Genomic DNA, 26,607 nt, shown 5'->3' on the forward strand with positions numbered 1-26,607 from the left:
GAGCTGTAGTGCAATTATTCAAAGGACGCTTCCGAAAAAAGAGGTTGATCCGGGAAGAGTTACTTTGCCGGTTAAAATTGGTGATATCTATGTCGGGAAAGGACTAATTGACTTGTGGTCAAGCATTAATCTTATACCTTTGTCTACTATAAAGAGGCTTGGCAACATTGTAATTAAGTCCATCCGAATGACGTTGCAATTGGCAGATAAGTCGACTACCCATCCTCATGGCGTAGCCCAAGATGTTTTGGTTAAAGTCGACAAATTCTTTTTCCCGGTCGATTTTATTGTTATTGATATGGAAGAGGATGATGATGCTCCGCTCATTCTGGGCCGACCGTTCATGAAAACCGCGCGCATGATGATAGACGTTGACGACGGTCTGATGAAGGTGAGAGTCCAAAACGAAGAAGTTACTTTTGATCTATTCGAAGCAATGAAGCATTCAAAAGATAGAAGTGATAGCTTTCGCATCGATGTGATCGAAGAGGCAATTTTGGAGGTTTCTAAGCATATTCATGAGATATCTCCTATGGAGTTAGCTCTTGACGACTCATTTGAAGTTTTCACAGCTGAAGAAGAGCAAGCTCTTGATGAATGCTTAAAGGAACTTGATGGTTTAAACGAACTACAACCGTGGGAAGTTTAGGAGGAAGACTTGAAGAAGGAGGTTAATGACGAAAAAGCGCCTATTGAATTGAAAATGTTACCTTCTACTTTGAAGTATGTATTCCTAGATGAGACCGAAGCAAAGCCAGTCATCATAAGCAACCTTTTGTTAAATGATGAAGAAGCCCGTTTGATCAATGTGCTAAAAAAAATCAAGAAGCCATGGGTTGGACTCTTTCCGATCTCAAAGGAATTAGTCCTTCCTATTGTATGCACAAGATCTTAATGGAAGAGGATTTTAAGCCGGTAGCTCAACCACAACGCCGCTTAAATCCTACTATGAAGGAGGTTGTTAGAAAGGAAGTTGTCAAGTTGTTGGATGCGGAAATGATTTACCCGATTTCAGATAGTCCATGGGTTAGTCCTGTGCATGTGGTTCCGAAGAAAGGTGGAATTACCGTGATCCGAAATGACAAGGATGAGTTGATCCCTACTAAAGTTGCAACGGGGTGGTGAATGTGTATTGATCATAGGCGGTTGAATACCGCAACTCGAAAAGATCATTTTCCACTCCCGTTCATGGATCAAATGCTCGAAAGACTCTCGGGGCAACAATACTATTGTTTCTTGGATGGCTATTCCGGGTATAACCAAATTGCGGTTGACCCAACCGATCATGAAAAGACGGCTTTCACATGTCCGTTTGGAGTTTTCGCATACCGAAAAATGCCCTTTGGGTTGTGCAATGCACCGGCGACTTTCCAAAGATGTGTGCAAGCCATTTTTGCCGACCTTATTGAGAAAACAATGGAAGTCTTCATGGATGACTTCTCGGTATTTGGTGGTTCCTTTAGTCTATGCTTGGCAAACTTGAAAACGGTGCTTGAAAGATGTGTGAAGACCAATCTTGTGCTTAATTGGGAGAAGTGCCACTTCATGGTGACCGAGGGGATAATGCTTGGCCATAAAGTCTCTTCAAGAGGGCTTGAAGTTGATCGTGCTAAGGTTGAAGTGATTGAAAAGTTACCTCCTCCGGTGAATGTGAAGGGAATCCGAAGCTTTTTGGGGCACGCCGGGTTCTATCGGCGCTTTATCAAAGACTTCTCAAAGGTGGCTAAGCCTTTGAGTAATTTGCTAGCTAAGGACTAGGTATTTCTCTTAACCGATGAATGTTTGCAAGCTTTTGAAACTTTGAAAGAAAAATTGGTTACCGCTCCAATTATAGTCGCTCCAAATTGGAATTTAAATTTTGAGTTAATGTGTGATGCGAGCGACTATGCAATCGGAGCGGTATTAGGCCAAAGAAAAGAAAAAAAATTCATGCGATACATTACGCAAGTAAAGTTCTTAATGAGGCTCAAATTAACTATGCCACCACTGAAAAAGAATTACTTGCGATAGTGTATGCGCTTCAAAAAGTTTAGGTCTTATCTTATAGGGTCTAAAGTCGTAGTGTATACCGACCACGCGGCGATTAAATATTTGCTCACCAAACCGGATTCGAAGCAAAGGCTCATCTGTTGGATCCTCTTGTTGCAAGAATTTGATGTTGAAATCAAAGACAAGAAAGGATCGGAAAATTTGGTGGCGGATCATTTATCCCGCTTAGTTAATGTGGAGGTTACCGCGTCAGAGAAGGAAATACGGGAAGAATTTCCTGATGAAAAACTGTTCAAAGTTCAAGTTAGGCCGTGGTTTGCAGACTTTGCGAACCACAAGGCTAGTGGTTTTGTGCCTCCCGACCTAACTTCGAACCAAAAAAGGAAGTTTCTTTCGGATGCCAAGTATTACGTATGGGATGACCCGTACTTGTTTAAGTTGGGTAGTGATAACCTTTTAAGGAGATGCGTTACTGGCGATGAAGCGCAGAGCATCCTTTGGCATTGTTACAACTCGCCTTACGGCGGACACTATAATCGGGTGAGAACGGCCACTAAAATCCTTCAGTCAGGATTTTATTGGCCCACTATTTTCAAAGACGCACATACCCATGCGCAAAGTTGTGATAGTTGCCAGAGAAGCGGTGGGATTGGTAAGAGAGACGAGATGCCTCTCCAAAACATCCAAGAGGTCGAAGTATTTGATTGTTGGGACATCGATTTTGTAGGACCATTCCCACCCTCTTATGGTAACGAGTATATGCTTGTCGCAGTTGATTACGTTTCTAAGTGGGTTGAGGCGATCGCCTCACCTCGGGCGGATGCGAAAACGGTAATAAATTTTTTGAAGAAAAACATATTTTCCCGTTTCGGAACCCCCCGAGTGTTGATAAGTGACGGAGGGTCACACTTTTGTAATGCACCGTTGGAAAGCATTTTAAAACATTACGGTGTATCACACAGAGTGGCAACTCCGTATCACCCACAGGCTAATGGGCAAGCCGAGGTCTCTAATCGTGAGATTAAGAGAATCCTCGAAAAAACTGTGTCAAATTCAAAAAAAGAGTGGTCACAAAAATTGGATGAAGCGTTATGGGCATACCGTACCGCCTTTAAAGCTCCAATTGGCCTAACTCCTTTTCAATTGGTGTTTGGTAAAACTTGCCATTTGCCGGTCGAATTGGAGCACAAAGCCTTGTGGGCTCTGAAATTTTTAAATTTTGAAAAGGATTTGGCCGGTGAGAAAAGGAAGGTGCAACTGCTTGAGTTGGAAGAGATGCGCAATGCCGCATATCACTCAAGTTGGTTGTACAAAGAAAAGGTAAAAGAATATCATGACAAAAAGCTTCGAAAGAAAGAATTTGTGCCCGGACAGTTGGTCCTACTGTTCAATTCCAGGTTGAAGTTATTCCCCGGAAAGTTGAAATCAAAATGGTCCGGGCCATTTCGGGTAAAAGAAGTTAAGGAGTACGGAGCTATTGTCATTGAGGACATGGAAAAGAAGGACAGTTGGACCGTTAATGGCCAACGTTTGAAGGTTTATCTTGGCGGTCATGTGGATCGCGAGAGTTGTGCTATTCCTTTGGATGCTCCTCTGTGAGCATCGCACCGTCGAGCTTATCCGACGTTAAACAAGCGCTTGTTGGGAGGCACCCCAACATTGTAAGTATTTACAGTTTTTCGGTTGTGTCGTATTGGGATTCCAATTGTTAAAACTTGCTGAATGTGCCAGGAATACTATTTTTGAAAAAGCAAATGCTGTCATGCTCGCTAGATGCTCGCTAGGCGAAGCAGTAGCGAGCAGATTCGCTAGCTGCTCACTAGGCAAGGCAGAGGCGAGCACTGCGTGGCAGCACTAATTTAATTCTCAGCAGGCCACTCATTTTGGGCCCAAAAACAATTTTCCTTTTCATAACTCTGAACCGAACACTCACAAGCACTCTCTCACATTTCATCTCTCTCACAAACACTCAAACCCTAAACTGAAGCATTGCAAACCTCACTGCATTTCAAATTCAATCAATCTCTTTCACTAAGGTTTGCCCTAATTCCATTTCTTTATGTTTGAACTTTGTAAAATTCTGATTTGCATGTCATTTAGGGTGAATTTGGGGGAATGGGTATTGTAGGTTTTGCATGTGGGAAACTTTAGATTTTGCATGTGGGTTTCGAAGTACATGTATCCTAGAACGATTCTTTTCTTGATAGATCATTTTGTTCTGAAATAGATACCATGAGAACTTGGGTTTTGCCAAAATTTCACTGTAAACATTGCAGAACCCAAAAACCCGTTAAGTTTGCTAGCAACTCGCTAGGCGAACCAGTGGCGAGCATTCGCTGCCACTTCGCTAGGCGAAGCAGCAGCGTGCATGACAGTAGTTGGAATTCTGGTTTTGCTTTCTAATTTGTTTCGTGTTTGTGTTGCTTCCTCTTTATGTTTTGCAGATGGAATCCAGATCCGGAGCTTCGAAAAAGAGAAAGGGCGGGAACACATCTCGTTCTGTACCAATACAATTCGACACCGACAAGTTTGTCGGGCCAAAGCAAGCCGCAAGATATATTTCTTTGGAAAAGCGAAAGATTCTTCCGGAAAAGAGATTCTTAATCAACCCTGAAGGCACGAACCGAACATTCGCCGGGTTGATTAACAGCAAAAAATGGGACGTTAATTTCCCCTCTGGAGCATTACGATATCGCAACGGTGTGTGAATTTTATGCGAACGCACTGTCAGATGATGACAAGCCATTCACATGGACATCTAGAGTGTCCGGCCGTCCTATTGCGTTCGATCGGGATGCAATTAACCGTGTCCTGGGTGAACCGCTCCAACTGGGAGCCGAGGAGAGAGACACCTACCACACAAAATTAAGGCTTCACCGGGATACTGATGCAATTTCTGCTGCCCTGCTTTTGAGAGGGAAATCAGTTGAGCTGAACCAATCTGGGGTTCCCATGAGATACCATAGGGAGGACATGACTCCCTTGGCTCAATTGATCCTTTTGTTGGTTCTTACAAACATCGCACCCAAGTCTCATACTTCTACAGTGCCGATCCCAGTGGCACACTTGGTACACAGCATCCTCACTAACGTCCAGATTGATGTGGCGAGGATTATTGCTTATGAGCTGAAGTCCGTGATTGAAAGCGGGCTAAAGTCGGGGGCACGAGTGAATTGTCCCCTGGCTTTCCCTTGCCTAATCATGAGTTTGTGCCTGCAAGCGAGGGTGAGGCTACCCTCAAGGGGTCAAGTAAGGATCCCGCCACCCATTGATGACCGTTATATGGCCAAGTATTGCAAACCGAAGAATGTACGAGGTAGTTCAGCTGCTGAGGTTACCGGGGCTTCTGATGGTCCTGGTACTTCTACTCTAGGATCCGATCCTTTCCAGCAGGCTGTCTGCACCTACAACTGGGATTGGATGGCGGCAACTCAGCGTGCCATGCTCGATATGCACGATTCTATGCAGCTGTTACAGCTGCAGGCACGTGACCCCTCCGGTGATCACTCATTGATGACGCGTGAGCAGTTTCTGCAAAACGCTAGCTGGCCTGTGGACATGCCTGTGTTTGGAGAGGGGGCGGGTGCTGGTGCTGTTGATAATGATGATGATGATGATGAGGCTACCGGTTCTGAAGCCGGTAGTGATGAGGGTTCTGAGTCCTTGGAGGGCTAAGTTATTTTATTTTTCATATTATGTTTTATTTCTATTGTATTTTCAGAATTGTGTATTTTGATTTTGGCTATGTACTTTTGGGGTGTTTTGTCCCCCATGAACAAATTTAAATTTTGAAGTAATGTTATTATTTATGTTTTAAATTTCTTCTGTTTTAATAAATTTTTGGTTGGTTGAGTGTCAAACCTTCTAGATTGGTTGCTCCTCAAAGAAGTATCCAATGAAGGTGCATCCGAGCTTGGATGGCAATGATAAAAATAAACAAGTGAATAATGCTAAGGTACATGGTTACCTCCGGCTAGAATTTTAGAATGCACTAAGAACTTTACTCTTTTTTGTAATTGAGTATTGTCTTTTTACAACATAATTGAATGAATGTTTCATCTAGGACTTAAAACCACAAATTGTGAGGAAACCTCCATTTTACACTTAAATGCTGGATTCTAATAAGCTTTGTTGATTCATTTGATTCATGCTTTGTATTTTATTATTGTGAATATGTGGAAGCAATTAGAAATGATCAAGGCACTTGTTTTCTATCGAGCACAACCAGTTCCAAATACAACTTACCTGTGAGCAGAGAGAGTATTCGTTAACCCCTTTGAGCTTAAACAGTTGAATCTCAGCTTGAAATAAAGCGAGATTTCAAAAATCTTTTTCTTGAAACCCGGAAAAATTTGATAATTGTTCTTTTGCCGTAAAAAGTCAAGAGCATTCACTTAGGGTGAGTAAGAAATAAGTTGGGGAGAACGAAAATGAGAATCGGTAAGTGCCACAACTCTTGAAAAACCGAGCAAGCATAAAAAAAAGAAAATATATATATATATATATATATATATATATATGTGTGTGTATATATATATATATATATATATATATATATATATATATATATATATATATATATATATATATATATATATATATATATATATATATATATATATATATATATATATATATATATATATATATATATAACATAGAAAAGAGAAACATCTGTTTTGTAAATATGATGTAAAAGAAAAAAAATAGAGAAAATAAAAATGAATGCTTGCTTGGAAGAAAAATAGTGAAAAACAAAAATTGAGTTGTGAAATAAGAGTTGTGAAGGTTTCAAATGAGAAATAAATGGAACGAAGTTGAGATGTGTGAATAATGTACAGTGAATGTCTCTTTTGCATCGGCAATTTCGTTTTCAATGGCCTTAGAAATGACCCTTGTTTGTTAACCTAACCAAGCTTCAACCGAAAAGCCCTTAGTGATCTTCGTGCTTCCACATTACCATTTATAATTGTTAGACATTGTATGAATTAAATTGATTTCTTCATTGTTTGTTAGAGAGTGAGATTATTCCCGCGGTTGCAAACGCGTAATTTCTTCAATCCTTATTCGAAGAGGAGAGATAAGGTGATTCATTCAAGATAATATTGTTGTAGATAGATAAATATTTCGCATTGCTACTAAGTCTTAGTTCTTGTGTATTATTTTATTCTAACCGTTGGAAATTTGTATCTGCTGATTCGCTTGTGTTTGAGCCGTTTTATCCGATTTCGGAGAAACCTTTTTCTTAATGCAAATCCTCTTGTCCTTCAAGAGGCATACTTTGCTTGAGGACAAGCAAGAATCTAGTTGGGGAGAGTTGTTAGATACCAAAAAGTGCTTATTTGAGCTATCAAATATGGGCATCTTTCACTCCGTTTCCTTGCTAAAGTGTTCGAAACCACCTTTGTTTTTGTTGAATTGCAATACAATGATAAACGATCTTGGTACCTTTGATTTGTGTGTTATTGTGCAGGAATTAGGCATGAAATAATAGAAAATGAAGCCACAAGAAAGTTGGCAAAGGGACCTAAGAAAAGATGCATTCATCAGCTTGCTCGCTAGGCGAGGGCTGTGGCGAAGGGCTCGCTAGGCGAGAACCCAGCGAAAAACTCCAGTATTTTACAGTGGCAAACATCAACAAACTCGCTAGGCGAGCTTCCAGCGAGGTGTGTAGCGAACGCGTCCAGACTTGGTGAAAAGCGCAGCCAGCACTCACTCGCTAGGCGAGCCATTAGCGAGCTCCCAACGAGCATTCCAGTAGCAAAACCTCTCAAGCTCGCTGGAGCGAAGGTTGAAGCGTGGGCTTCGCCTAGCGAAGGTTTTGTTCTCCTAGCGAACATACCAGTTGGCAAAGGTTGTTTCTCTGGGCGCAGGTGCCTCAGGTGCCTCATTTAGGGGCTCGCTAGGCGAGCCATTCTGCTCGCCTAGCGAGCATGACAGCTCAGTAGCAGCTCTATAAGTAGCAAGGGCTACTTTTTGGAGCCATAGTTTTACACCTCCATACTTTTGTACTTTTAAAGATATTTTCCAGCATTGCTCTTGGGATCTTTTGTGACCTAGAAATCATTTCTCTTCATCTCTTAACAATCTTTCACAAAAAGAAGGTGGATTCCCATCCAATCTCGATTATTCGACTCGGATGTTGATCAACCTTCTTCCGAAACTCGTTGACCAAGCTACCATGAAAATGAGTAGCTAAGTTCTTCATTTTGTCAAGCTTAGATGTAGATGATCATTAGCTTTGTGTGTAAATGGGATGATCTTCATTTGTAAACTCTTTAATGGTGAATATATGGTGAAAACTTTGTTCTTATTCAAAACTCTTTGTGTTGGTTTATGATCGAGAGATGTTTACCAACTCTTAACCTAGGTTTTCATCCAATCTTGTTTGTTAGCTAGAGATAGTAATGAATGATTTTGTTCACCATAAGGTTGAACCAAAAAGTTGTCATTTTGATAGATTGTGTTAGAGATAAACAATGGATCAAAATGGGAAAACTCACAATGTGTGTTAGAGATAAACACATTGGAAGGACTTTGTGAAATAGTTTATCATCTAAAGGAGTTTATAAGTTTTGTTGATCAAACATATACATGCAAAGTGATCGTCGAACCCTAACTTTGGCAATATTTCTCAAATATTAAAACCAAATCTTTTACCGCATTTTATTACACTTTTATGCAAGATACCGTGACAAATACCAAAACCCCATTGTTACCTTAAGCTAAGAGTTAAAACAACTGTCGAAAGGCGGTGATATCTCACAATCCCTATGGAGACGATAACAAAAACCTGACACTTAAAATTACAATCAACATCTGTTCACAGGCCACCAATTTTGGATGGATCTAACTATGACTATTGGAAACCTCGAATGGTAGCCTTCTTAAAATCTCTGGATAATAAGGCTTGGAAGGTTGTGTTAACTGGATGGGTTCATCCAGTAATTACTAAGGAAGGAGCAGCCACAACTGACAAGAAGCCTGAAGAACAATGGTCCAAGGAGGAGGATGATCTAGCCCTTGGAAATTCTAAAGCATTGAATTCCATATTCAATGGAGTAGACAAGAACATCTTCAGGTTGATAAACAATTGTGGAGTGGCTAAAGATGCTTGGGACATTCTCAAAACCACTCATGAAGGCACATCTAGGGTTAAAATGTCTAGACTACAACTGCTCACCTCCAAGTTTGAAAATCTAAGGATGAAAGAAGATGAAAACATACACGAATTTAATATGAGCATTCTTGAAATTGCAAATGCCTCAGGAGCCCTGGGAGAGAAGATGTCAGATGAGAAGCTGGTAAGGAAAATACTCAGGTCACTCCCTAAGAGATTTGCTATGAAAGTAACAGCCATAGAAGAATCCCAAGACATCTCCAACATGAGAGTTGATGAGCTAATTGGTTCCCTCCAAACATTTGAGATGGGATTAAATGATGGTTCTGAAAAGAAAACCAAAAGCATGACCTTCATGTCAAACACAGAAGATGAAAACAGTCAGGATGTTGATGAAGACTTGTCAAAAGAAGTAGCAATGCTGGGAAGACAGTTCAACAGACTGCTGAAAAAGATGGATGTAAGATCCAAGGCTAATGTCAAGAATATCTCACCTGACATCAGTAGATCCAACAATGTTGAAAGAAGAGCAAGGTCAGATGATAAGCCCAAAGAAGGAAAAGAAGTACAGTGCTATGAATGTGATGGGTATGGAACATTAGAACTGAATGTGGAACTTACCTCAAGAAGAAAAAGGTGAGTCTTGCTGCCACTTGGTCTGATGAGAGTGAAACAGATGAAGCTACAAATCTGGTAACTGCCTTGACAGGAAGATGGGGTTCTGATGAAGACTCAAGTGATGATGAAGTAACCTTTGAAGAGTTGGCCTCTACCTACAGAAAGTGGTGTCACAAAAGTGTAGAGCTATGTAAACAGGTTGAAAGCCAGAAGAAGGAAATAATTCAACTTGAGAATGAGAAGGTAGAACACTTGGAAACCATCTCCAAATTAAGAACATAAGCTGTGGTTCTGAATGCCAAGCTAGAAATTGAAAGTCAGAAGATAGTACAGTTGGAGAATGAAAAGGCAGACCATGTGGAAACCATCTCCAAGTTAAAAACTGAATATATGTTCTTAAATGCTAAACTGGAAGAAATGACCAAGTATGTAAGGATGTTAAACAATGGATCTGATTCTTTAGACAAGATTCTCCAAACTGGACAAATAACAGGAGACAAATCTGGCATTGGGTATAATGAGTCTAAGCCTGAGAGCGGTTACACTGGTTGCAAACCTCAAGCCAAACCCAAATGCAGCCATAGTAAAAGTAAACCTGAGATGTCACATCATATGTCACAACATCAGAGGATACAGCAGAAAGGGAAACACCAAAGATGGAGATGCCATTACTGTGGGAAATTTGGTCACCTGAAGCCCTTCTGCTATAAACTGTATGGTTATCCTAGCCCTGTTCACCATCAAACTCACTATCAACCCAGACCCAAGCAGCACAGGCCTATCAACAAGAAGCTATGGGTTCCTAAGACTAATGTTACAAGTCTAATAGCTCACATTCCCCTCAGAATCTTAGCCAAAGAAGAGTGGTATTTTGATAGTGGATGTTCTAGACACATGACTGGAAACATAGACTTGATAACTGATCTTCATCCTCATGCCATAAGCCATGTAACCTTTGGTGATGGAGCAAAGGGTGAAATAAAGGGGATAGGCAAGCTTGATTGTCCCAGAGTTCCTAAACTTGACAATATCCTACTGGTTAAGGGCTTGACTGCAAATCTAATAAGCATCAGTCAACTATGTGACCAAGGTCTGAATGTTAACTTCACTAAAACTGAATGTCTAATTTCTAACAAAGACAGTGAAGTAATTATGAAAGGAATCAGGACCAAAGACAACTGGTACATGTGGAGCTCTCAAATTAATTATTCCTCAAAGTATACCTATGTCAAAAAGGAAGGGATGAAGATGAGTATAGCTGCTAGAGGACAAGTCTGTGGGAAATGTCAAACAAGGATGTCACAACAGAAGCTCAGACTTAAACTCATTTTCAAAGGAGAAAAGGTCATGATGGCCCAAATAGCTGAGAAGTTAGATCAAATAGGTGGACATGTGACTAGTCATATGCAGTCTGAAATTGGAAAGAGCTTTGTTGGAACTGGACCACAAGGGACTATGTGTCTATCTCAAAGCAAAAGTACCAAGAACAATGTGGAGAAGATTGAGATGGAGAGTGAAAGGACTCCTGCTCCTACATATTTAAAAGATAAAAATGGTGTTGATGATAAAAATATATCAGATGAAAGCAGCTGTTCTCAACTAGGATGGATGAAACTACTGATAATTGCATACAATGTCACACACGATGTCATGACATTGTATTATGACAACCTGAATGCTGCAACTATGTCCAAAAATCATATTCAGCACAGTTGGACCAAGTACATTATTTGCTATCATCACTCAATTAGAAAATGTGTGAAAGACAAATTCATAGTTCTAAAGCATGAAATGCAACTAGCTGACAAGGATGCAGGGGATTTGGATGATATTCAATTTGAATATGTAAGAGGGAAATTAGGGATTTGGATTCTTGAGAAATTATGGAAATTAATATGGAGAGGAAAAGGTAATAAAAATATTGTCTGCCTAATTAAAAGAAAGAGCCACACTAATGATGAATCATTACCTTGTATTGGAAATAGTATCTATGTCATCTGCACACGCTACCTGAACACAACTCTTTCCATCTTCATCAAACTTCTCAGAGGACCTCTGCTAGGGCAAAGAAATTTCTCTCAAAAGTCCAACAACAGGTCTCAATATCCTTCATCGTCTGGATCAAAACCCACTCAGCATGCAAAGACTCCCTCCATGGAGTTTCTAGATGAAGACGTGTTGGACGTCACTCCTCTTTGTGTGATACCCGGTGATGCCCCAGGCCCCTCTTCCACGGCTGGAAGTAAACAAGGTAATATCCCTGATAAATCTCCTCTTCCAAAATACATGCATTATGTTGATCGTGCCATTAGGAACCTAGTTACTAGGATTCTAAGTGAAGGGCATGAAGTCAAGGGTGTTTCTACCCCTCTGTCCAGAAGGGACCCCCTCACCTGAGGAGGAACCCCAAGCTGAGAAAGATGATGACTCATCTAGATCAGAAAAGGAAGTGGCTGCTGAGGGGCTATGCTCTCTAGGTAAAACCATACCTAGCAAGAAACCAGCAAATATGTCTCAGGAGAATATTATTGACCTAGAGGAAGAAAGCTCTGAAGAAGAGGATGACACCTTGGTCCATCTTATAAAACCAAGTGTAGCTGAGAAACTGAGGACTAGAAAAGGGAAAAGTGTGGCTAAAATGAGAACAACAAGAAGAGTGAAAAAGGCTGTTGGTGTAGGACCCTCCAAATCTTGGAGTAAAGTTGAGGTTAGGAAAAGGAAAGAAAGAGACAGTTCTGACTCTGATGAGGATGTCGAAGACGATGTCCCAGACATCTCCCTTGCAAAAAGGCAGGCTGTTAAGAAGTCTCCTGGCAAAGTTGCTGCTGTGCATCTAGACAATATCTCCTTCGATTTAGAATATGGTGCTGCAAAATGGAAATTTGTCATTCAAAGGAGGGTAGCTGTTGAAAGAGAGCTTGGAAAAGAGGCTGTAGAGGTAAAGGAAGTAATTGATTTGATCAAAAATGTTGGACTAATGAAAACTGTGGTTGCTCTACCCCAATGTTATGAGGGGTTAGTAAAAGAGTTTATTGTGAATATCCCTGAGGATATTTATGAAAGAAGCAGCAGGGAGTTCTGTAAGGTGTTTGTAAGGGGTAAATGTGTGAAATTCTCACCAAGCATTATCAACAAGTTCCTAGGAAGAGGAACTGATGGAGGAGTGGATCTAGAGACTACAGACAATGAGGTCTGTAGGATTATTACAGCTGGCCAAGTTAAGGAATGGCCTAGTAGGAATCACCTATCAGCTGGCAAGCTCACTGTCAAATATTCCATCTAGCACAAGATTGGTTCAGCTAATTGGGTGCCTACTAATCATATCTCTACCATCTCCATTGGTCTTGGAAGAATCATTCATGCAATTGGAACCAGGATTAACTATGATTTTGGAAAGTTTATGTTTGACCAAATTATCAGACATTCCTCCACAAATGCTGTGAAGTTGCCCATTGCCTCCCCATCCATTATTTGTGGTATTATCTTGAGTCAACAACCAGGCATACTCAATATAAATGACATTCCAAGCAGAAGAAAGCCCCCACTATCCATTCATTATAAGTTGTTTGTGGGAAGTCATGTCAATGATGTTGTCATGACATTTTCCAGAAGAGAGCCTGCATCTCAAGGGAGCTTAATTGATCAATTAAAAGAAACCTGCAAGGAATTGGATAATGGTATAAGGGTGGCCAATGCAAGAAAAGAAGCTTTGGAGGTTCTTATTTGTATCCTGGAAAAGGAAGAAATGGAGAAGGCTGGTTAGGATTTAGATGTCAATACCTCAAAAGAGAGGTCAAAAGCTCAATCTAGTGGCAGCTCTGAAAGCTCTGAAGGCTCTGAAGGTGAAGGTGATACTTCTTCCTCTGATTAATGGTTCCCCCCTTTTGTGTTGTGGTGAAGTGTGTGAGGTGTGCTGTGAAGACTGTGTGGTTGTTGTGGCTGATGTTTTAGAAGTTGTTCTAGTGCTGATGTCTGGATGCTGAAGTTTTATTATTTTTTTGAAAAATGTGTAATTTGTGGTAGTCTTCATTGATGTTTGTTTGTAATCTTTTGGGCTCTTAATGAGTTCCTTGGATTTGTTTATTATCTCAGCTATCACAGTTGTGTATGATGATGGTTTGTATCTCCTGAACAATTATGTTTTAACATTTTTAATGTTATAACATCTGATCTGACATTCTCTGTTAGGCTAATTGACATTTATTTTGTCTAATTGGTCACCTTTGGTCAATTTTGACTAAAAAGGGGGAGAAGTGTTTATGTGGAGCTGGAGCTGTGAGGAGATGTATGTGGCTGGACCGATGGACAGCTATTGATAAACAGAATGTTATTCTGTTTATAGATGTCAAAGGGGATGTTTGATGTGGTGGTGCACAGGTGGTGATGTTGAAGCAGATGTCAGAATGACATTCTGATTGTTATAGGTGTTATGGTTACAGGTGTTGTTATTATCAAAGGAGATGAATGCATAGATTTAGGGGGAGAAGTAGTACCCTTGTGCATTTGTGTGTCTTACTAGTTGCATCCATAACTAGTAATTCTGTTTGTGTTGCACAGATTTAGGGGGAGGAGAAGTACCCTTGTGCATGTGTGTATTACTAGTAGCTATAACTAGTAATTGTATTTGCTTCTGCTGCTGATTAAACTATTGTTATGTTGTTTAACTGCTGATAGTTTACCTTGTGAACAAAAAGGACAGATATATGTTTTAGCCAAAATTTGCCAAAGGGGGAGTTTGTTGGTTCTAAGTGTTGGCAGCAATTTTGGTAAAACAAAGAGTGTTCACAAGATGTTATGTGTGATGTCTTAACATGAGATATCCTATGTACCTGCTGGAGTTTAAGAACATGATCATGCAGGATTGTTTAAGAATGTCATAATGACATGGCATCTGGTGTTGTGTACCTGCTGGAGTTTAAATGAAAGACATGATCATGTAGGATTATTTCAAGATGTCATACACAATGTCATGGCATCTGATATGTATGTACCTGCTGGAAATTAATAATGGAATTATGGAATTATGCAGGATTATTCCAGGATGTCAGACCCGATGTCATGACATCCTGTACACAGAACATTCAGTGTGAATGTCTGGTGTTTTGTGATTGCACAATTAATGGCAATCTATGTATGATTGAAGATCTGATTTGCAGGCGCATTCAATCATTGATTACAACCTGATTAACTTATTTTCCAAAGAGATCTAACCAGCTGTCATGGGAAGATTTGATTGGAAAATAGATTTAGGGTTTTCAAGATGTCCAAGCCCAACTGAAAGCTTCTATAAAAAGGGACTTGGAAAACCTGATTTTACACACAACCAATACTGAGAGAAATACAGAGAGAGAGCTAGGGTTTGTGTCTTGTTTAGTCGTAAGACTTGTAAGCCATTCAAGTCATCCATTGATGATTGAATTGGTCTGATTTGTGGTTGTAATTTGTCACTCTAAAGTTGTTAAGCAAGAGTGTGTGTCTACTTATCAAAGTTGTGAAGCAAGATCAAGTGTGTGTCTACTTGATCAAAGTTGTGAAGCAAGATCAAGTGTGTGTCTTCTTGATCAAAGCTGTTAAGTAAGATCAAGAGTGTGTCTTCTTGATTGAAACTGTAAAGTAAAATCAAGAGTGTGTTATTGAAAAGTGTTTTCTTTTCTCAAGGGATTGTTGTTTAAAATCACAGGTGTGATTGTAGGGAAGTGAGTGGGTTCTCATATATAAGAGTGCTTAGGTAGAAATTGCACGGGTAGAGATTATGTGAGAAAGACTGTAACTTGTTGAAGTGTACGGAGAGTGTTTGAACTGATTCTATTTTAGTGAATTTCCTTCCTGGCTTGGTAGCCCCCAAATGTAGGTGAGTTGGACCGAAATGGGTTAACAATTTCTTGTGTATCTTGCATTACTATTCTCTATCTTTATTCTGTTTGCATTACTCAGATATTAGTGTCGTGACTTTACCTTCGATATCTCATATCTGATACCAGAATTTCAATTGAATTTAATATGAATTATTGAAAATAAAGCAATTAAAATGAAAATTAGAATATCAGAAAAAACGTGGACCACTTGATCTCCCTCATTAATTGAGGTGGCAGATCAAGTGGTCACAAATGCGCTATCCACGATGGGCTCTAGTCAGCGCGCCATAACCTTGGTAATCAGAAAGAATGCTCAGGATTAAAACAAATTAGATGGATCATGTGGTTGTGAGAGATGCCAACACATCGCCGGAGTTGTAGCTCCGGTCTTCTTCTCCGGTGGACCTCACCGGACTAGTCCACCTTCAACCATCACCAAAATTAAAAACAAGGACATGATTTCAAAGTAAAAATGGCACTGAGTTTGAATCTGACCTCAATTCACTCTAACTCCAAGTATATTGAGAGATACATGGAGTTGAAATTTGAGGTACATGAACTGAGTTGCTTCGATTTGTCCTTTAAGCAACTCAATCTTCTTGCCTACATTGGTAGGACTTCAGACAACCAAAGAATCAATAGAATTGAGCAAGAATTAGAGAGAATCAAAGAGATCAAAATTTCTAGAAAATACCTTCAATGGAGGTCTGGATTCAACTGATCTTGCTCTTGCTCGTGCTTGATCTCACTCCAAATGCTTGTAGAAGAAGGATTGAATTCTCAAAAGGCTGTGGGAGATTTGAATTTCAAAACAGTGGAAATCTAAACTCAAATTCAAGTGAATTTCTCAGGTTTATCCTTTTCAATATGAGGGTTAGAGTTAGGGGATCAAAGTTGGGGCGAATGTGTCTGAAATGCTGAGCATATGAGGCTTTATTTATAGCTGAATCCATTGCTTTTTGCACACTTGAATTCACTTTCCAAATTTGGTCATTGATGATGCATGGGTGCATGGGCGCGCATAGGCCCATAAAATCATTGTCATAAGTCCAAAAATGAGTGTGAGATAGTCTGAATTCAGCTTGGATTGCAAGGCAAGTGTACACTTTGATTTGAAGTTTGATCCTTGCCAAGTGATGACACCATGTTCATGCCATGCGCAGCCTATGCATTCCTTGTCCAAAATGAATGAATTTGAGCTCTTTGGAAAAATGAGATCAAGAGGAATAACTTTCATGTTCAACACTTTTCCATTTGGAGTCTGTAACTTGAAGAAATTTGAGGTGGAAGTTTGGAAATTTTTGAAATATAAATTTTTTTCGAAGTGTCAAGCCATATGTCTTAATATTCCACCTTGCTTATCTTTTTATATGAGCTTCAAATGAGAAAAGTGTCTTCATAAAAGTTGTAGATATCTCAAATACCTTCAAAATGTCACAAATTTCATGTCATTTTGATTTATAATGATAGAGTTATGCATTTTTGAAGTTTGGAAAAATTACTTGATCAATGGTATAAATCAAAAGTGACCTATAATGTAACCTCATATCACATGCTCAAAAAAGTTGAATTAGCTCTCACTCGAAACATAAAAGTTGAAGTAGACACATCGAATTTGATTGTGCAACTTGGAAATATTTCATCTCATAAAAATTGAGCAAGTTATGGCCTTGGGAAGTTGACTTTCAAATTAGGGTTTAGACAAAATGACCTATAATGTTTCAACATAGAAGATGATTTTCCAAGCAAAAATAGCTCTAGGTCTTAACATGAAAGTTGTTTGGAGTGTCATTTATAGTAAGTTATATCTAGGGATAATTTTCATATAGTGAAAATTGTAGGAGATAGGGTCTAGGGAGACCCAGTTTTGATCAGATGAATCCATCTGGCAACCACCATTAACCAACTTGCTAACTTCCAATTCTCTTGACTTTATTGGCTCATGGTAGATCATATATGCATAAGATGATGAAATTTGAAGTGTCCTTTGAGAAATTTGATTAATTGGTGAGATAGCTTGTTGGAGAAGTTACTCAAGATACCCAGTCAAACTAGGGTTTCCAAGGCAAATCACCCTCAAACTCTTGAAGAAAACTTGATCAATATAACATGTAGAGAACATTAGGACTCATATATGATGCTCATAAACATTCTTGGATCAATTCTTGGTTGTGCTCTTTGTTCATGAGGGTCTCAAACCCTAGATGTGAACTTGATAGATCAATGGAGATCATGCCCTTCCTACAAAAGAGTTAGGAAAATGCAAAGACATATTTTTGATATTTTGGTTAGTGAGATGATCAAATAAAAGTATGATACAATCACAAAGTGCTTGGTAATCTCTCCCAGAACAAACCCAATGAAAGAGGGGTAAGGAGGATGCCAAGGTATGATCCCAATGCTAATGCTTATGATGAAATTACATGAGGGATCTTAGGGTCAAAATTGGGGTCTTACAAGTACCATTTCATGTAATTAAATCCAATTCATGCTCATATTCATTATAAAACTTGCACTACATTAGGAAACTCATCATATTAATATTCATGCATCTGACTATCCATTTCAAACATTTAACAACTACTTAACTGGAAATCCAACAGATTGTTAGCCATTTTGAACAACTAATCATCCTGAACTACTTAACAGTCCCTAGCCAATTAGCTCAATAAATAAGCATAATATAAATTCAAAATCTAACAAGTAACTAACTTCACTTCAATCCAAACCACCAACTAACATTAACAGAATGTTGACCATTCTAACTAACTAATTCAATTCCTAATAGAGCTAATTGTGTTATAACAGAACTACTAACAGTTAACAGACGTGCTCATGAAATACTATCCTAAGTTAATTTCCCTAACTTTATCTAACTTCCTGACCGGAGTGCCCTAATCGATTACAAGCTCAAGCCCTTATATAATCATTCATCATTCTCAGATTGAGGGGGATCATTCAATCATTTCTCATAAATCTCTCTTCATCATTACCTCATCACGAAAGCTGTCAGAATCCAAATATCTCTGTCACTCTCATTCATCTCTAAATCTCACAACAAGAACACAAGCAACAATATCAACAGAGAGCCACACAAAGCATTCATACAGGCTAGGGTTTGACAAGAAGAAGAAGGGTAAATAATGTGAAAGAACGGAGATCAAGATACTCACCTCTAGTCATTTTTCCTTCTCTTCATCTTCATCAGCTCCAATTTGCAGGTAAGATTTTCCATTCTTTCTCCTTGATTTGCAGTATAACGATGTAGGTTTAGGGCTAAGGAATCACATCCCTAATGTTGGAGGCCTTGATTCCTCCATTTCTACGTTTAATTTGTGAATTCGTATTTAGGGTTCATGTATGTTTAGATTCGGTTTGAGAGATGGATTAGGAATTAGGGAAAATTGATAGGGGTTATGGAAGAGAGGACAACGACGAACAAGGTGATGTATGGTCTGAGATGTTCAGACCTCCGTCGAAGAAAATTTCTGGCGCGGCGGAGTTTGTTAGCTTAGGCGAGTTTGCTTTCACGTTTGAACATGAAGTAGAGTGAACATAAAGTAATCTAATTTGAAGCTTCTGAAGATGAGTCATGATCAGAAGATGATTTTGAAGGTGACTCTGAAGGCGAGTCTGACTTTGAAGGTGAATTTGACTCTGATTTAGATTCTGATGATGCTCAAGACTTTGATGGGCAAGACTCTAGAGGAGGTCAAACTTATGAAGGTGGTGCTTCTTATGATGGCCCAACTTCTGGATATGGTCAAGCATATGATATTTTTCCAGCATCTAAAGAATATTTTGAACAAGTCATAGACCATAAAGAATAAGATAAATACCAAGGAGATTTGTAGAGTTTAACATGTTACAAGATACTGATGTAGACTCTGAGGGAGAAGTCATTAAGTGTTCCATGTTAGTATACTATAAACCAGTTAGTACTTAAGAAGATCTCAAGAATAAAGTGTGGAAGAAAGTGTGGCTGAAGGCCATGGAAAAAAAACTTGAGGCTATATAAAGAAACAAGACTTGGGCGTTGACTAGGCTTCAAAAGAGCAAGAAATCCATCAGCGTCAGATAGGTTTTCAAGGTGAAGTTAAAGCTAAATGAATCAATTGGAAAACACAAAGCAAGGTTAGTAGAAAGAGGATTTCTACCGAAACCTGAATTTGATTACTTTGAAGTGTTTTCACATGTAGTTAGACATGAAACAATCAGATTGGCGATTGTTATAATTACAAATAAGAATTGGTCTATGATACATTTGGATGTGAAATATGTCTTTCTGAATGGTACATTGCAAAAAGAGGTATGCGTGTCACAACCTCTTGGATTTATGAAAAGAATCGGGAAGGGGTGGTGTACAAGTTACATAAAGCATTGTATGGACTAAAACAATCTCCTAGAGCTTGGAATCTGAAAATTGATTCATTTTTCAAGCTCCAAAGATTCAGAAAGTGTGAGATGGAGTATGGCGTTTATATTCAGCATACTTCTGAAGGCAATATGATTTTGGTGTGTCTCTAAGTTTATGACATATTGATGACAGGAAGCTGTTCAAATGAGATAATGAAGTTCAGGAAGGTGTTGATGAATGAGTTTGAGATAACTGATCTGGGAAATAAGGTATATTTTTTAGGGATGAAGTTTTGTACTCTGAGAAGGATATAATTTTGTATCAGCTAAATTATAGACTTGAATTTTAGAAGAGATTCGAGCTGACAAATTGCAAGACTGCAATCACACCTGTTGAGACGAATCACAAGTTGAATTCTGATGCTGAGGGTGATGATGTAGATGCCATAACTTTTAAACAGTTGGTTGGCTCATTGAGGTATCTGTGTAACACCAGACCTAACATCTATTATGCAGTTGGAATGGTGAGTAGGTTTATGAACAAACCAAAGTGGTCACATTACCAAGTTGTTGTCAGAATACTGAGGTATATTAAGGGGACTCTGAAGTATGGAGTGTTGTTCCCTTCTGGTGTTAAATCCTAATTAGAACTAATGTGTTATTCAGATTTTGATTGGTGTAGAGACAGAGTTGACAAAAGAAGTACTTATGATTGTAGCGGGGTATTCGTTACCATTAGACATATTGACTAAATCCAAGGTAAACCATACAAGTTGAATCGCCACCGCACTTCTATTTATCCAAAGGAATGGTTAGAAAGCGAACAAAAACCTAAAAGTTTTATCGAATCAAAAACTAGTAAAAATGTCAGAGATCTGGGTAAGGGGGTTGCTTATGCAATGGGAAGGTGTTAGGCACCCAAAACATCCTAGGTACTCCTAGGGAGCCCTTTTCACATTTGTTGTAAGGTTGTTGTTTTTTTTTTGTGAAAATTTATTTGTGCAAACATGATTGAAGGGATAGAAAAGAATATACAAATTTATTTACATTTTGTGTTTGAATGGATGAACCCATTGCCTACGTACCATCTTAAAAAAAGGATTAGGATCAAAACCTCGTAGTTCGGGGTAAAAAAATTCAAAAAAAGTTGGTGAATTGATTGGTCCAAAAACCTTAAGGTCTTTTGTTATCAAAGGGAGAAAACTCAACCTAAAACCACAAATCCACCATGTGAGGATAGCTTCAACATGCTAGTGAGGGGTTAACCCTATAATAAGCATGGAAGACTCATTGTCCATCACTAAGGATAAAGGTGAGTATTATATCTACCTCAAGGATAACTCAAACCTAATAGCTAATGGTTATAAAAAAAGGTTTAATTAAAAAGGTGGCCATTGAAACCACAAAAAGTATTTGAATGGGTTATATTTACCAATTAAAAGTATTTACAAAAATATGGTTAAAGTGGATTAAAAGGTTCAATTCAAAATAAGTGTTATGAAAAATAAGTTTGAAAATCAAAAGCATAAGGCTTAGGTTTCTAATGTTGAAAACAAAAGTTATTGTTTGCACAAAAAGTTTTGCCTTGGGTTAGAATGGGGAAAAAAAAGGGTTAAATTCCTAAACATACAAGAGATAAGGGAAAAGAAAATAAAACCACATTAGGAGATCCCCTCTTGAGATCATATAGATGATCCAAGTAGCTCCCATCCTTTGGAATAAGCAGTCACAAACAAATATCTGAAGCCATTAAGCACAGGTAATCGGAATAAACCTCCAGGTGGTATCCCACAAATAAAGTGGAACACCAGGCCATCTCTGGAAGAGTCATGTGAGCCCTCACAAAAAAAACTCAACAAACAGGTTAGAGAAAAAAAAATAGGGTAATCAAGAGTTGCCCCCAAATCAAAATGTAACCACATGAATCATACCATTAAAATTCACAAAAAAAGCTCACAAAAAGCAACCAAGGGTAGGAGGCCTAAACCTCCTGTCAAACACATGCATCAAAAGGGTATCAAATTCACCCATAATACCTCATATATTCAGAAAATTCAAATTGAAGGCATAAAGATGATGGATATAGGACAAACCTGATTGGAGAGAATCGATTGAAATTGAGTTGCACCCGTGAGGTTTGCAGAGCAATCTGAGGGTTTATATGAGAGGGAATTGGTTCTTTGCCGATGAGTTTCCTTCAGTGTTAATATCTTAGGATTGGCATTAATTTTGTAAAATAAATAATGTAATCATCTCTGTTGTTTTAATATGTTGGGTTGAAGAAGTTCAACATCTGGACCAACATGTCATGTACGATGTCACGACATCATGCCTGTGACATCGTACATGTGTAGAAAACTGAATTAATTAATTCAGTATATATTCTGGGATTAGTGAGGATATTTGGTGAATATCCTAACTTCCATGTAGAGGTCTTAAAGACTCAATCAGAATATATATAGGCTCCAAATATGGAGATATATATGGAGAGATTTTAGGATTGAAGACCTTGTTTGTAGCAGAAATTTTCTGCTGTATTTGTAACAGCAAAGAAGAAGTTTGTTGCGATTTCTGAAGGCCCAAATCCAGTTGGGTGATTAGGTTATAAATAGCAAATTGTAACCTAGTTTTTGTAAGCCTCTTAGAATGAAAAATTAGGGGTGTGTGTGAGGTAAACCTCCCAACTTGTGGGAAGGTTACCATGTGTTTCTCAGTGTTCAAAGCTGAGAGTATTTGTAACTCAAAGCCTGTAGGTAAGAGTTGTTTTGTTCTTGAATGAAGCTGTGAAGCAAGTTCAAGTTGTTTAACATTACATTGTATTTGTAGTGATAGGAATGGAAACTAGAGGTTTCTATCTAGGAGTTCCTAGGTATAGATTGCATTGGGTAGGGATTAAGTGAAGAGTTGTAAACGGGGGAGTTTAGCTCTGAATTAATATTGCTGATAGTGAATCTTCTTCCAGGCTTGGTATGCCCCCAGAGTAGGTGATGTTGCACCGAACTGGGTTAACAATTTCCCGTGTTTGTTTACCTTCTGCATGTTATAATCCTGTCTGCCATAACTCCGGTTGTAATTCAGTCTGCTTATCAAGTTAATAACAGACCTGATACACAGCCTTCTGTTTGAATGTCAATCAGAATGTTTTGACATTCATCATTAACAACACATACTGAATAATAGGCATGTTGATCTCAGTTCAGTATTTAGTTAAGTCTGGTCTTCAAGAGGATAACAGACCTGGCCAAAGGATCATAGTGAAACTGTCAAACTGGATGTCTTGACAGTTGTTCATGTAGGCTGATACTGAAGTAGAGACTGGTTAGTCTTTCACAGTATAGCAAAGTTAGCACAGTCTGTTTTTCAGGAACATAACAGAATCAACATGAGGTATATGTTCTGGATGTCAAACTGAATGTTGTAACATTCATTCCTGACAGCATGTGCTGAATTGTAGGATGATTAGTTTTTCTATTTCAGTAATTGTCTCAGGCTAAAATCCAGGAAACTAACAACTGAACTACATGTAATGAACCTAACAAATAGCCTATTTGTTAGCACCCTAATAAGTGGAAATTAGATTAACTTGTTCAACCTTTATTTTAGGAAATACAAGTACAAGGCCAGCAAACTGGATCAATGTAACAGATGATGTCCAAATCACTATTGAGACATCTTGCTGATAACTATGTAGGGATACAACAAAAGTTAGAGCTATGGTTGCTCTCTACTGAGTCTTTCTACCAGATGCGAAGAACTAGGTGTTCCTCCATTCTAGGGTGACATAGAAGCAGATGTCGTGACATCTGTGTACATGTGTATATTAGTACAGGGTTTAAATTGTATAACTGTCTTGCTGTATTAGTGACAATGTTGGATCAGATGTCATGACTTGGAGTAGAACATCTGAATTCTGACTATGCCAGAATTTCAAATGGTATCAGAGTAGGCATCCTGTTCTGTTTCTGGATGAGATCCATGGGTGATACTTTCTGGTATCTTGTAAGGAGTTATGTTAGTACTGATGTTGGAACCTGTAGAAGGTTCTGTGATTTCCCTGAATGGTCCCTTGAAGTAGGTGGATGGACTATTCATGACAGGAAATGTGTGCACCTGCCTCTGGAGATTGGCAATTGGCCTTTGTGTGGGACAGCTGTGCTAGTATTGAATCATATTCAAACTTGGTATGTTCTTGGAGGCTGACCTGGTGAAGTGTGTGTTCATTGGTTGAGTTGTATTATGATTTCCGCTGCATAATACCTGGCAAAACTCAAACTCTGATGTAGTTTTCCCTCATGTGGATGAAAGGATGTTGTAGTCAAGATTTTATCATAATCTACTGAAGATGTCAAAGATACTTGAGTCTCATCAAGTCCACTCCTCATGAACATGTCGTTCAACAAGTATGCAGCTACTGGTTGAAGAGCAGATGTTTTTAGGTGTCAAACAAAGGGATACTTTGGTTTGGAACCTACTCCTGACCTGGAAGAGGAGACATCTGTGTGTGCTAAGTTGACAAGTGTAGGGTCAACTGTGTGTGTGCTCAAGAAGGTCACTTCTAGACGTCTGATCTCTAGAAGTGGAGTTGGTTGAAATGTGACATTGTGCAATTTCGTGCTGGTTGATCAGGGTTGGATAGTTGTTCCCTGAAGTACTATGTCATGTTGAGACATTTGTGTACAATGCATGGATATTGGTGTGGAGTTCCCATGATTGTTAAATTGAGGGGGAGTTTTGGTTAACCTCCCCACGTTTGGTCAGCCTAGGGTCTGGTTGGCTGTTGACCTATGTCACATGGGTTCTGGTTGTTGTGTGACACATTTGCAAGGAAGGATTCATCTCTCTCATTCCTAAGGGTGAATCTAATCTGGAAAGAGTCTCAAAACTGTTGAGGTGCTTGCAAGCAGAAGATGTTGACACAAGAAGAGTATTTTCAAAATATTCTTATGGTGGAAGTATCTGAAAGGATAATTGGGAAAGGATTTAAGATCAATGTCTACTTGTGCCAAGTACAAGTAGTTAATTGATTATCCTTGGAGCCCAAGATAACTGATGTTCTTAAAGATGTTGGAACATCTCTTCTTCAAGACCCTGTGCAGAATCACAGGAAGGATAGTACTTTGGTTTATGATCTATCTCTTTGGTGGCAGCAAAAGCATATGATCTCTGAAAAGGTTTCCTGACAAGAAACTTGTTCAGCCTTGGTGTGTACAAGAAGAAGAAGACATCATAATCTTGATGTTGGTTACTTGGATCAGTTTATTTCTGATCTAGGTAAGGAAGTGCATTGGCTAATGCACACTGTGGAGTTAAGAACAAGTGGCAGCATTCTTAACATCATGGAAACAACCTTGCTTTAGGAAGTGGAATCCTTGGTATAGCTGAAGGGTTAGTCTCTAACTGGTCCTTCTGAAGACTCATGCACCAGAGTGTCTAATGTCTTTGGAGAAGAAGCAGGAATTCATCAAGGTATGAGCTTGGATGACTTAACTGCAAACCTGCAGGATGAAGGTTTTTTACTCAAACTTGGTTCCACAATCAAGTCTATGAGAGCATTGAACTCTTGTTCTGTGTAAGGAGGAAGTTCTTTCAAGTGGCAGAAGAAGGAGCTGAATTCAACAGCTAAATGTTAAAACACAATGTTGTGACATTTGGTTCAACATCAGAATCTTAGTTGGTGAAGTGGCACATCAACTTAAGATAGAAGGGTCTACAGAGTTGTAGATTGGGTACCTCAAAAAGATCGTTCTCATTGCAGTTAGTTGGAGTTGCTGGATGGAGAAGATGTTACATGTTCATGTCCTAGAGAATCTAAGTTTTGGTTAACATGTATCTTGAAGTTCAAATCTCACTTGGAAGGTCAGAATATCTTTGGGAGAAGTCTGATAAACTTGGAGAGGTCAAAAAGTGGCATTTGACTGTTTCATATGAGGATTCATGAAGGAGGTAATAAACCAGTGGCATTTGGTCTATCTCAGAAGTGAGTTTGAAGAATCAAGATAATCAACAGCTGATTATTCTTGAGGAAAGTCTGAGACAAATTACTTTTGAGCAGAAAAGTAGTAAGTTGAAGACAAAAGGAGGTGTTTTCTATTCATCTCTTGGAGCTTGTGGTAGGAGTTCTGAGCTATCTATGGAAGATTATCTCTGGTAATGGGATGAGAATGTATATGTCCCAAGTTTTGTCCAGGATCTTGTGGATTAAGCCAATAACTCAGTGATATCTGAAGAGTATCATATGGAGTTATGTAGTGAAGGATGTCCTAACTCATGTTAGAACATTTTGTGAAGTGGTTCTCTGCTTTGGTTAGAAGAGAGATTGACACAGAGTGTGGATGTGTTCAGCTAAGAGGGTTGAACAGAGGGTGTGCTCTTGAAGACATGAAGATGCGTCTTATGTTTTCCATTCATCAAGTGGTCTGGGTTCTCTTTGAATCAGGAAGTATATGCAGGTCCAATTGTGGGGTGTTGGATATGTTCATGTGTGATCTCCAAGTTCAAGAGGAGAGTTGGTTGTTCATGACAGGGGGGAGCTCTGTCTTTGTGCTGCAAGTAATCATCAAGCTTGTGGTCGATGTGTACTCAGATGACAAGGTATGGCACCTTGTTAGTTATTGGGTTGATGTGATGTGTGTCAAGGCTGAGGGAGCAGAAGAATGTCTGACCGGATGT

General features: G+C 39.0%; 2 protein-coding genes across 2 annotated transcripts in view; both read left to right on the forward strand.

The window, feature by feature from the left end:
- Positions 1-26,607, forward strand: part of LOC127107942 (fasciclin-like arabinogalactan protein 12) — a 64,999-nt gene that overhangs the window by 12,247 nt on the left and 26,145 nt on the right. The gene's annotated exons all lie outside the window — the stretch shown is intronic.
- On the forward strand, positions 19,689-20,582 carry LOC127104580 (uncharacterized mitochondrial protein AtMg00810-like). Its single transcript, XM_051041760.1, has 4 exons — positions 19,689-19,716; positions 19,782-19,874; positions 20,132-20,208; positions 20,289-20,582. Exons 1-4 carry the CDS (start codon positions 19,689-19,691, stop codon positions 20,580-20,582), a joined length of 492 nt encoding a protein of 163 aa, XP_050897717.1.

This window comes from Lathyrus oleraceus, chromosome 7 (assembly GCF_024323335.1).
Source record: "Lathyrus oleraceus cultivar Zhongwan6 chromosome 7, CAAS_Psat_ZW6_1.0, whole genome shotgun sequence".
NCBI classification, from domain to species: domain Eukaryota; kingdom Viridiplantae; phylum Streptophyta; class Magnoliopsida; order Fabales; family Fabaceae; genus Lathyrus; species Lathyrus oleraceus.